The sequence below is a fragment of the Pelmatolapia mariae genome, linkage group LG2, assembly GCF_036321145.2.
Source record: "Pelmatolapia mariae isolate MD_Pm_ZW linkage group LG2, Pm_UMD_F_2, whole genome shotgun sequence".
Taxonomy (NCBI): domain Eukaryota; kingdom Metazoa; phylum Chordata; class Actinopteri; order Cichliformes; family Cichlidae; genus Pelmatolapia; species Pelmatolapia mariae.
In genome coordinates this window covers 28,113,545-28,126,560 of record NC_086228.1, presented here as the reverse complement: position 1 = coordinate 28,126,560, position 13,016 = coordinate 28,113,545, and the positions used below count along the sequence as shown (strand labels likewise).

The 13,016-nt window shown below is 39.4% G+C and overlaps 1 protein-coding gene across 1 annotated transcript; it reads left to right on the top strand.

Moving 5' to 3' along the window:
* The first annotated feature begins 2,021 nt into the window (after nt 1-2,021).
* On the top strand, nt 2,022-9,967 carry LOC134644986 (neuronal acetylcholine receptor subunit alpha-9-II). The gene is made up of 5 exons (XM_063498202.1): nt 2,022-2,405; nt 4,191-4,345; nt 4,600-4,780; nt 5,123-5,474; nt 6,039-9,967. Exons 1-5 carry the CDS (start codon nt 2,226-2,228, stop codon nt 6,809-6,811), a joined length of 1,641 nt encoding a protein of 546 aa, XP_063354272.1. The 5' UTR covers nt 2,022-2,225; the 3' UTR covers nt 6,812-9,967.
* The last annotated feature ends 3,049 nt before the right edge of the window (nt 9,968-13,016 follow it).

The following is a 13,016-nucleotide window of genomic DNA, read 5'->3' as shown; positions in this document are numbered from 1 at the left end:
GTGAAGTTCAGTTTTTAATGGATTTTTTTCAATCATTTGCGGCGTTTTGAACATTTGTTCTTCATTTGCTTTGTGTGAATTTGAATAAAAACTAGACTGAGCCACTAAAATTACTATACTAATGTCACATAATAGAAATGTAATCTACAGGGATTTAAGTTCCATACTGAAATTCAATTTTCAGTGTTTTGGGCATTAGTGTTATAGATCATTTATGTCCTTGCTCACGAAGGCAAATCTTCTGTGCAGTCAGATCTTCAACAAGCAAAAGGATGCCAGAATTCTGATAATATTCAGAGCATCTTTCTCATAGTGCAGATAACAGGTGGCCTGCTTGGTACCATGTTGTGCCATGTTGAACCTATCCAAGAAACCCTGGCAGTAATCTGAGGGCTGTTTCAGTCTGCACATTTGCACCAAAAAGGCAAGAAAAAAGCAACCTCTGATATGCATGTTTTGTAATCAAGAGGATATTGTAGATTTAACTGTACAGCACTCACTGCACAGTAAACCAGCCTCAGGCATCCTAAATAGCTAAAGCTCATTTTCGATCCTTTCATTAAAAGCTGACGTGTCTCTCGCATCTACCATCTGGAACTCTTCATAACATCCCCTAATCGACCGAGCCGCTCTAATCTGAATACGTGACACAGAAATAGTATGCTTCCTGGCTCAGGTAATGGCACTGAGATAATCATTGTGTTATTAAAATGACACAAAATAAAGTAACCCGCTGCATTATTAAAGTCCCGAGCAGCTTCAAAGTGGCTGACTTCACCGCAGCTGCGTCACTTTCTGTCAGCCGCTCTGCCATAGATGATCGGTGTGATATTCAGGTGAATGGGAAGCAAAAGGCCTTATTAAATATTTTATCATGGCAAAACTAAAGCGCCCAGCTTTTAACATCCTGACGCGGTGTTTCAGTGAGTTAAGAGTAGTATTTCCACTGTGAGCATGTACAGAAACTGCAGGGGGGTTTTCGTGGTGTATAAAAGCACTGTGCTGTGCTTTGTGTGGCTGCCATCTTTCTGGAAAAGGGCCATATTGCATCAAATTCCAATAAGACATTACCAGTGTGATATATGAAGCTAAAGGAAATCCCTCAGGTGTAAAGTGAAAGGTGACACTTCATTAATTGTGGGGAATAGATGCACACTAACAGCACCCCAATCACAAGCATTTCAAGAGTGTTATAATAAACATTAATAAGCATATACATATTTTTCTCTAATTAATGATGAAAAATGTATTTTTATATTTGTATCATAAATAATTGTTTAAATTAAAATGAGTATGTCTTTCCTATTTAAAAGCCTGGGCCTTATAAAACCTGCTACTTTAGGTTCAGTCAGCTGATATGAAATGTTCATTTTTTATGAAGTCGAATCTAGTTGAAAAAACGCTACTTCTCACTTTTTCATTATGCCTTTCATTAATTTCAATGATTTACTGCCAATCTGTACTTTGCTTGATTGAATGATAGATTAACAATCCCCTGAATTTCAGATTCCCATCTTTCCTCCGTAGACATAACGGCAGCATGTTGCAGGAGCAGACCAGTACCCCACCTGACTTCACAGGCGAATAGCCCCATGTGTGGCGAGGCGATCATTCGTGGGCATCCTGTTTCTCTTGGTCTGCTGCTGCTATGTGATAGCTGGAGTTTTATTCCGTGTCTCAGTCAGCAGACATGCTGCCTCCCCTGCCAAACATTAGGAGCTGGCCTTACAGCAACAATGGCCAGAGGAAACAGCTCGCTGCTATCTGCATCTGAGTTCAATTGGGGTTGAACGCTCATCATGTAGATCTCGAGGAATGAAACCAAGAACTGTTAGATTACTTGTCGAGGCCACCTTTAATTTCTTCTTTGGAGTTATTAGTTACCAAGAGGCTTGCTAGCAATGTTCCCAATAATCTTTCTGGTGATGCTGCTTCCCAAAGGTGAGTCAAACTTAAGCCTGTCTTCCTTTGGAGAAAAAAAAGCGACCTCTCCATTTTGCTTTTAATTTATTAGACTAGACTATATCATTTAACTTAGGTTTACATTATTTTTCATAACTGTATAAAGTCACAAATGCTTGCACTTTTACCACCTATAATAGTTTAAAATATTTTCTTCACGTGGCCTTAAAATGTATTGTTTTAACAAACAGCAAGAAAAAGGAAACAATCATTGAGACCCTCATTCAAATCTGTGACTAGAAGGAGCTATTTTAACCTCCTGCATGTTGACAGATGACCACTTGTGTCTCCTCTCAGTGATTCACTCTGCTCAGGGTCACTATGCCCAGAAACTCCTGAATGATTTGATGGAGAACTACTCCAGTGCCCTGCGGCCTGTGGACGACACAGACAGAGCCCTCAACGTCACCCTGCAGGTCACCCTCTCTCAAATCAAAGACATGGTGCGTGCTCGTTCATCAGCAAGTCTTGTTTTGTGTGCCACGCATTCTGGTTAGAGGCGAGTTATAAATGGAAGAGGTTAATTATGTCCACGACTAAAATTAAACACCTCACTGAGAGTCATAGCATTTCTTTTAAATAGTCTAGCTACAGAAACGTAAAAATGCACTTTCTCTTTTAGCGGTTAAGGTGATTCATGCACACAAAAGTGGCATCAGCATCTGATTTATGTATGTTGAATAATATGTGGTAATCACGAATAGTATGTTGTGCTTACAGCATTACTGTGCAGTCAATAGTTGGCATATAATGTATTGGCCAATACAATAGCCACACTGCAGTAAAACTAATGACATCGATTTAGCAGAAAACATGCAAATGCAAAGAACTGAGTTTTTTAACTTGACACTGAGCCCAGCATGAAGGAAAACATGGAGGTGAACAGACCTTTTATTCTTAACGTTGTCAATGACGTCCTATTGTACAAACCGACCGGCTGGTGGCTTACACGGCTGGGTCAGGTTCCCGTTTGGGTTCAGTGCTGCGTCACTCCACAGTGAATTGCTAATTCACTGTGGAGTGAGTGTGGGTTTGGGCGTGCGTAGTTGAAGACACAAAACCAGCTGCTGAATGTAATGTTTCCATATAATATCTGGGCATTTGTTGTCATCACTCTGTCATACTTTGGAAGAAACGGATGCGAGTCAGACAGCAAATGAGTGTGTGCGCACTGGAGTGTCCTGTTACCAAAGCGGTTATGTGTTCCCCCAACCTCCTTTACTGTGCTCATCCACCTGATATTGACAGACGGGTCTGGATTTCAGCCATTGTGAGGCTTTGTGTTTGTCCACCTGGTGTTGATGAGCAGTGAACCGAGAAGATCAAGAGGGTTTTTTTCTTATTGTCTGTTGTGTAGATATACAGTTATAAGACACAGTAACTGAGGCATGTGCAGAAATTCATAACCTCTTATAGACCTTGAACGTTTTTAGCAGTTGTGGATCTGACATTGGGAGTCTAGTGTTAACTAGTATCTGTAACCACTCATTAACAATTAGTTCTTCTAAGCATCTGAGTGAAGATGCTGAGAGAAATTCAAAGTTATCAAAGTATCTTTGAAGGAAAAAAAGAGGAAGTATTTAATGTTAGGCTTTGGGTTATATGACAGCAAGATGCACACGCTGCAAGAGTCAAGAATATGAAACTAAAATAAGGCCATATCCTGTCAGAGGACAGTAACCATAAACAGGCCAAAGGAAAACCAAGCTGTAGCTGGTGTTTTTCACAACTGCCATGACATGACCATCAGTGGTCATGTCATTCTTGCAGATTGCAAGCATGCACTTTGTCACATGGTCTAAAAATATCCCAGAGCTCTAAGCAATGTGTAACTATAATAGAGAATTTCTAAATGAAGAAGCTGGCAATAAAGCTTCTGCAAGGTGTGATATACGTCAATGAGGCAAATACCACAGTTCCTCTTTTTTCTGTCAGTGTCTTTTTATTTTCATGTAGTATAAATCATAAATTGGAATGATCAGTGCAATAACATTTAATTTAGCATTATGAGCTGCATGGATCATTGTGTGTGTGTGTGTGTGTGTGTGTGTGTGTGTGTGTGTGTGTGTGTGTGTGTGTGTGTGTGTGTGTGTGTGTGTGTGTGTGTGTTTTAATATCTTCACACTTAAAGTAATCAAAAAAAATTTCTCCCAATGGTTGCATGCTACTTTGTGTTTGCATACATTTGCAGGTCCTTTTTTGTGACTAGTATGACTGTGACTGTGTAGGATGAAAGGAACCAGGTGCTGATTGCCTACCTGTGGATTAGGCAGACGTGGCATGATGCTTACCTGAAGTGGAATAAGGAGGACTATGATGGACTGGATGTGATCCACATCCCTAGCAGCCTGGTGTGGAGGCCTGACCTCGTCCTCTATAATAAGTATGCCCACATAGATGAATTTTCCAGAAACTCAGAATGTGGACAAATCTCCTTGCTGCCATTAATGTCTCTTATATTATAATTCAATATAAAGTTTATTCACAATGTTTAAAGACTACATGGTTATCTTTAAAGACTACTTGTGAGATTATAAATACTAGCAATTAGCAACAGAAGACACTGAATCTGACCACTGTTTAACCAAATCACACACATAACTTGCCAGTTGGTCTCAACTTGTTTTCCTCCTCTAGAGCTGATGATGATTTCTCTGGGCCCATGGACACCAACGTGAGGCTGCGCTACAATGGGGAGATAACCTGGGATGCTCCTGCCATCACCAAAAGCTCCTGCGTGGTGGACGTCTCCTACTTCCCCTTTGACAGCCAGGAGTGTAACCTCACCTTTGGTTCCTGGACTTACAATGGCAACCAGGTCTGGAGAAATACTCCCCATACTACCATACCTTGTTTAACACAATGTAGATAGAACAACATGCTGTGGAGGATAAACCCATATTGATTCTGTGTAGCTTACATTTCTTTTCAGGATATTGGCAATCTGGGTCACCTAAATTTACCAGGCCACTTAAAATGGTTAAATGACACAAGACCCAGCTCTTGCTGTGACTCTGACCTCTGTGTTAGATCAGAGAGTAACTGAGATTGACCTTTTTGACATGTAGATCAGGTACACATTGCTCATTGTATTTGTCATTATACATCTGTGTGTACATACTTTTTTCTTGGTAAATGTGTCCCTCCTCTCTATTTCCAGGTAGACATCATTATGGGCATGGACAGCGGTGACCTGTCAGACTTTGTGGAAAATGTTGAGTGGGAGTGCCGTGGAATGCCGGCCACCAAGAATGTCATAATGTATGGTTGTTGCTCTGACCCGTATCCAGACATCACCTATACAGTACTCCTGCAGCGTCGCTCCTCCTTTTACATCTTCAACCTCCTCCTCCCCTGCTTCCTCATCTCCTTCTTGGCCCCTCTGGGCTTCTATCTGCCTGCAGACTCTGGGGAAAAGGTTTCCCTGGGGGTGACAGTTCTTCTAGCTTTAACAGTGTTCCAGCTCATGGTGGCTGAGAGCATGCCGCCCTCAGAAAGTGTGCCTCTGATAGGTAAGAAGGTTTTGGTTTTTTTAGAAATATATTTAATAACTTGTTTTTGTTGCATGGTTTACGTTTCTGTCACTCTATAATTAAAAAAATATACCAGAAATCGTACAGGCATGCATGGTCCAAAAATGACCTATGATCTAGTGATGCATTGGTATATTTTTAGTTTTCAAATTAAAGGTACCCTTAGGAATTTTACTGTTAAAACTTGGGCCATATTTATCTAATGTAGCATAGCACAAGGTTACACCTTTAAAAGGGTCACAGGGGCAGACACTGAATGAGAGGCAGGTGTACATGCTGGAGAAGATGACATTCCATATGTTACAGGACGAACATGTCGAAATATTTATAGCACACCCTATAATCTGACCTGGAGTTGGAAATTTTTAAATGTGAACAAAAAGTATTTGCTCGTCTGCTTTCATATGCATATGAACTTGAGCAACATCCCAATGCTAATCCATAGGGTTTAATAATGATGTCGGGCCACCTTCTAGTACCTACAGTGTGTTAATGGTCAAGGACTTGTCTTCCATCTGTTTTTTGTTCCTTCCTGTTACACAGGGAAGTACTATATCGCCACTATGACAATGGTCACAGCCTCCACATCTCTCACCATCTTCATCATGAACATTCACTTCTGTGGTGTGGAGGCCAAACCAGTTCCACACTGGGCAAAAGTCCTCATCATTGACTACATGTCGAAGATTTGTTTTGTTTATGAAGTTGGTGAGAACTGTGCCTCTGCCTCCTCTTCGTCTTCTCGCTCCACCCAGGACGAAGTCCGTCACCAGCAGTTCAACACTCACATTCATTCAAATGGTAAAACTGGGAGGCAAAGTAGCCGAGAGGACCGGCATAACGACAAGTATCCCAGATCCCAGAGCTCCAAGCTGCAGCAACATCCAAGAGTTCAGCACCACATCACCAGAGATGAGAGCGCCCACATATCTACTTTTGAACCTGGAAAATATGAACGCTCTAATGGTAAAATTCTGATAAACGACTACTATAAAGAAGACCATAAGGTGCCGTATTGTTCTGAGGACCAGAAGATTCCCTGCTGCCCTGAGGATAAAAAGCCTCTACCTCAGGGTCCCACTGTAACCTTTGGCCCCTGTGTCTTCTGCACCCATGGCAGTGGCTTCGCTGGTATGGACACTAAGCTAGTGCGCAATGTTGAGTACATAGCAAACTGTTTTAGAGAGCAGAGAGCCACGTGCGCCAAGGGGGCAGAATGGAAAAAGATAGCTAAGGTCATGGACAGATTCTTCATGTGGATTTTCTTTATCATGGTTTTCCTCATGAGCATCCTCATCATCGGTAAGGCACCATGACCAAACTGTGGTTCTACAGATTTTTTTTTTAATTTGCATATTTATACAGAAGGTCAAATGGGACTATTTTCATTCTTTATAAACAAATGGGACAATCAAACATATGTGAACTTTCCAGCTTTTCTTTATTAATCATCGAAAACAAATTTCAGCTTTCATTCATTGTTTTGTCCACGTGCATTCAAGCCACTCTGCATTCCTTACCTTTAAAAATATGTTTAACCTATTATGTCTTCAACACATAATGATTTCATGTACTGTACATAGTGAGATAAGTTTTCTGTTGTTGATCTAAAACGCAACAAAATGAGCCAGACCATGACACATACAGTATGTGCAGGCAATGCCAAATAACAGATCTATTGAAACCACAGTTCATAAATCACTGCTTTCAGTTTACTTCATCTCGTTAATACATTCGATTTTACTACTTTGTCAGCTATGCAGTCTATAGCATCTCAATGTCTAGCTCGCTACAGCCTCCATCAATCATGCCTTTGATCTAGGAGTACTTCATCATCTGACCATTGAATACATGTGAGGGGATCAGCTGTCAAGTTAAAATATGACCAGTGGAGACAGCACATGTCTTATTCACAACTGTGTAATCAGACGCCTGGGGCCGAGAGACGCAGCGTCAGTGCTAGCTCCTGATCGGCAGAATCATTTTTCTGTTCAAAATCATCCAGTGAATAGTTAATGAGCAAGCTTTGTTTGTAGCACAGCCAGGGCCGTCAGGATGTAAGGTAATATGGAGCATCAATTATGTAACACAATGTGCGCACTCTGACACCCCCGTTCTCCCGAAGGCCCATCCCTTTAACTTTGAAAGTCAAGTGAATGTGTTTGTGTGTGTGTGCATGCCTGAACACTGGAAAGCCAAGTAGAAAAGGAAGAAATAAAAGAGGTAAGGGCAAAAGGAATGCAGGAAAAATGAAAAGCAATCAATAAGAGGTTAAATGCAAATAATTGTATTAATTTTCTGAGCCTTGTATAATTGAAATTATTTGCATTTTTGCTGAACAATACAGTTACTCATACTACATTTTATATGGAAATAGTCTCCCAGAGTTCTCACCATAATTAATAGAAGAAGTATTATGGCAATTCTATAGTTTAATACTTCCTCAAATCAATAACTGGTCTATCTCAGTTTACTTTATAAATGTCCTAGTCTGTCTCAGTTCAGCTCTTCACTATGTGGGATGAAATTAAAATACACACTACAACACTCAAGCTGAATGCAGCGATGCATTATGTCAACTGGCACAATTAATGCCCACTGATAAGTTTTAATAACTTTGGACAACATTAGAGCCTTGGGCCAACACTTTGAAATAAACTTGCACTTTAGTAAAATTACACTGTGATATACTTATTTAGGCGTGTAAATGATGGCTGCTTCTTCTTCCGTATGCATTCTCATAAGTTTTCATTATTCCCGCCAAGAACTGCAAATATGAAGAAAAATGAGTCGTATTCTTTAATTTCACATTACCTTAAGCTCACAGTAGAGGGCGCTCACTTCCCACATACCATTGTAGTGGTGGTGGATGCCCGAAAGCTTACTGTTTGAAGCTGCATGTGGCAACAGAAGTGTACAAGATTTGCAGCTCAGAAGCATTCCCACTCATTTTTCATCTTCTGCAGAGACCTGCTCACATAACTTCACTACTGAGAGGAGGCAAAAAATATTTATTCCTCTGGTAGAGTATGGCAAGTGGTTATAGCTCTGTGTCTCACTCACTTCCATTCTGTAACCAGTTCATTAATTTTAATTGACCTGGAGGCTAATAATTAAATTAATTTTCTAAGTAAAAATGTTTTAGCAGTAGGGGGCATAACTTTTGATTGTTCTGTGTGCTCTGTTTGACAGAATTTGATAGACATGGTGAGATAGTGTTGTGTTTTTTCCCTCCACCTCTCCAAAGTGATTGTCATGGTGAAGCAGAGAGAGAGGTGAACCATGTAATCTGGGCAGGCTCAGCAGCTCAGGCACTCTGGGAAACATTGCTTGGGAAATTACCAAGAGCCTGGCACAATTTCACTTGAAAGCATTATTTATCTTTAGGTTGTTTTGTACAAAACAACAGAAGTACAAAAATGAGGATCACTGTGATACGGTTATTTCACCAGTGAAAAGTAACTGCTTTCATGCCATTTTGTACTACTTTGAGACACTTTACAAAAGTCTTTATGCATCTAATGCATTTTAAAGACTGCACCATTTCTGTTTAATAGAGCTTTACACAAATTACACACATAAATCCGTCCGTCCATCCATCCATCCATCCATCCATCCATCCATCCATCCATCGATTTTCTTTTACTTATCCAATTCAGGGTTGAGGGGGGAGCTGAAGCCTGTCACAGAGCGAGAGGCAGGGTACACCCTGTACTGGTCATTAGTCTTATCACAGGGCTCAGTAATGACATATAATAAATGTTAATCATTAATCTTTGATGTAAATTCATTGTTTACATCAAAGGAATTACAGAAGACCAAATACCCCACAAATACAATTAGCAGTTTACATCCTATATGGGCGGCTTTTGGAAAAAAGGAGGATACTTTTATTTATTGTATTTGTGTGTAGCAGGGTTGTTCTGGGTAAATTACAGTAATGTGTCTTAAAATGTTTAATAATTGTGAGGTGTTGTAAACTTGGACGTGCTCTCAGTAGATTCAGATTTAGTGTGTGATAGAAAAAAATGGATTCTGTCATTGCATTTAAATACAGTGGTCCTCTTGGTTATTGTCAGAGCTATAAAAATGAATGGTGTAGACTCCTGTCTTACTTCAAATATGGAAAGCTCCCTGGATGACAAATGAATAGGCAGGGAGGGATGCTGAGGCTGAGGATCTCTGATGGATGTTCATGACCTCTGGCCACATTGTTTGAACTGGAGTGCAGAGAAAGCGATCAGTTGAATTTAGACAATGCTGACATGTTACTTGTGACCCATCTGGTGCATTTTTTGGGCATTGTCAGCTGTTCATTTTTGTCAAAATACAGAATCCTATACAAATCCTTCAAGATAGAATCTGTCTGGCACCCTTGTAGGTAGCCTATTTAAATTAAATGGAGAGATCCAAAACTTTAATGGTCACAGTAGATAAAAATGTCAAGCGCAGATTTACCTTTCTAATGTAAAACAAGTAAATAAATAAACTAATAAAATCTTTAAAGTTTGATTGTGTTTGTTACAAAAAAGCTGCATTTATTTGGCATACGATAAACAGTACTGTGCCAGAGTCTTGATTATTTCTTTATATATTGCAAATATAAGTCACTGCACAGGAATGTGCAGTGATTTAATTGAAACATGTATTCATAAATAGAATGCAGCATGTAAAAACTTGCTGCCACTCTAATGAGCTTGAAAATCCATAACTGGTATGAGCATCTTCATTCTCCAACACAGCCACAACTCTTTTTTTGGCAAGCTTTCTTATCATTTCTTTGAGTAGTCTTCAGGAGTAGTTTTCCAGCCTTGAAGGACAATCAAAGCTCTTCTTTGGATGTTGGCAGCCTTTTGTTCTGTTCTCTGTCAAGATGATCCCAATAATGCTGAAGTCTGCACTCTGGGGAGTCCAGTTCGTGACTGATATTGTTCCTCCGTGTGTGTTTTCTAACTAGATATGCTTTTTCTGCACCTGTAGTGCATTTAGGAACACTATCTTGCTGAAAACACTGAGTCATTGGCAATCAGATTCCTTCCAGATGGTATTGCAATCAAATTTTGGAAAATCTGACAGTACCTTTCTGCATTAATAATTCCATTAATACTGACAAGATCCCCAACACCAAACTCTGACAGAGCCTCTGAGTAGACACTGACTGTTTGTACCTTCTCCAGACTTCCTCCGTACATATTCATGACGATTTGTACCAAAACTTTGCAAATTTGCATCATCAATCCATAAGACCTGTTGCTGCTGATTTTCAGTCTAGTTCTTGTGTAATTTCGAGACAGTAACTCACCATTAAGATCATTCACTGGTGAGTTTTTAGAGAATGAAGACCAGATGCGTCTCTCAGGTCCTGTTCCTTCTCTAGAATTTTTTTCCTAATTCTTAAGGCCATGACTTTCAGGTAATGCTGATCTGCTGTAGATATTTTTTATTTTATGTTTTTATGTCTGCCAGATCTTATTTTGTCCTCTATTTATCCAGTTATTTTAAATTCTTTAAGCACACACTGCATACCATGCCACTAATAGCTCTTTGGGAATTACCTTGTGTATGTAAATACTGTTTTGTCTCTCAAAGGTTTTGTGTTTGCATTTTTTGTAGATTCAACTAATCAAATGGGAACAAATGATGTGGTTTTTTTTGATGAGCTGCTGGTAACAAAGTACCAAAAGATTTACTAAGTTGTCTGTTATGTGTAGACACAACACTTGATATGAGTGTCTTTTTGTGCTTGAATGAGTCTGTGTTAAGTGGCGTAACAAACAAGCAAAAAGAACAGGACTGGACTGAACATGAACATAAACGAAAAAGCAGTCAATATACAAAGAAAAACTTTGAAAACTAAAAAAAAAAGTCCAGCTTATACAAAAAAAAACATCGTATGAGTTATTAAGTATTAAGACTTAAATGCAGGGCAGCACAGAGAGAAATTGAAGGTGGCAGAAAGTCCCCCCCCCCTCCCCAGGGGGCAAAGGAACCAAGGCTTTTTATTTACGCCACTGCTTTTCTATTAACTTCCCTCGGATGAAACAACAGCTGCGTGCCATCTGCAAGCGATCTAATATTGTTAGCGGTTTTCTGACATAATGCCCTGTAAAATTTTAACAAGCCCATATGCTCCAGATAGATGGAGGGCATCCAGCGTTAAGGAGACTCTTGATCCGTGAAGAACGGGGCATTAAAATTAGCATGCTGTTGCCCTGGTGACGGAAGCAAGCTAACCCGAAGCTGCACCGTAATGTTGACGTTTAGAAAGTTTGTTTGTAAGTGGAGACTCTGCGGTGTAGCATTTTTATAAATTACCCATTCAAGGCTGCCGGGGGGCTAGCAGTAAAACCCGAGGAAACCCCTGTTACTGCTTGGTAAGGGGTCAGGGTTTGTGTGTGTGTGTGTAGCGGGGAGTTGGCAATTAAAACTTGCTGAGCAGCTAGCAGCAGCGCCACTACCGTTAAGCTACCTGCGCAGGAAAATACGGAGAATCGCGGATAACGGGAGGTCTTCTCACAAGGTATCGAATAACAACACAAATTTTTTTCCAGCTCTGCTACTACAGAAAGTGAGGTCTGCTTTGTTAAATCACTGCTGTGGTAAATGGCGAAACATACATAGCAATAGCACACGTGTTTTGAAAATTGTAAGCAACGGTGAAACAGGATGGCAATTACTCCATATTATTTATTGGTTCATTTAGGGTCATTTTATTGATAATCTAATCTGTAATCTTTTTATTTAAACTGGTTTAAACGTTTCTCTTTTTAAGGCTAACTGAAACTATTTTATGTATTTATATATTCTATACATTATTATTGTTACTTACAAACTTTGCACTTGCAATTTAATGTTGCCTTCTTACACTGCAAAATGTCGTGTTTAACTGTTTAATTCAACTAAACGTATGTCATCAGGGAAAAAAAGTTTAAATTGATACACTTGTGAGATCATGTCATTAAATCTTTAGTTTAATCATGTCTTTTATTCTGGCTGTATTGTTGCTTTTATTTACATGTATTCTGTTTCACTTAATTAACCATCATATGTACAAAATAAAATCACTTTTTTTTTAGGTAAAGTCGAGTCCATTATGTTTATATTGCCCCAAATCAGAAAATCTCTGAGCCTCAAGTTTAAAATTTTCGGTGCATTGTTTAACCTTAATATTAAGAGAGTCCAGCTTTGCATAAAGACTTAAGACATAAGACTTAGACACAAATAGAAAAGGATTCTAATCTATTTTCTTATAATAACTAATATAACCATAGTCCAAGAGTGAGTATTTGAGTAGGGTAGGTAAGTCTAATTGCCTGAGGGTAAAAGCTCCTCATAAATCTTTCTGTATTGGCCGCTGGTACGCAGGAGTATCTTCCTGATGGGAGCATATGGCATGATGTTTTTTATATAGTGAAGAATAACTAAACTAAAAAACTAAAGTCAGGGGTGAAAAAGTGATTATAGTTAGCTTTAGCTTCTAAGTATAACACTTTAAAATGAAACTCTGGAAGCAACTGGAAA

What these genes read in the sequence shown, in the direction of transcription:
- LOC134644986 (XM_063498202.1), top strand. Translation starts at nt 2,226, where the DNA reads ATGTTGACAGATGACCACTTGTGTCTCCTCTCAGTGATTCACTCTGCT. An exon ending in TCTCTCAAATCAAAGACATG is followed by an intron (nt 2,406 to 4,190) that starts GTGCGTGCTCGT and finishes GTGACTGTGTAG; the next exon opens with GATGAAAGGAACCAGGTGCT. An exon ending in GACCTCGTCCTCTATAATAA is followed by an intron (nt 4,346 to 4,599) that starts GTATGCCCACAT and finishes TTCCTCCTCTAG; the next exon opens with AGCTGATGATGATTTCTCTG.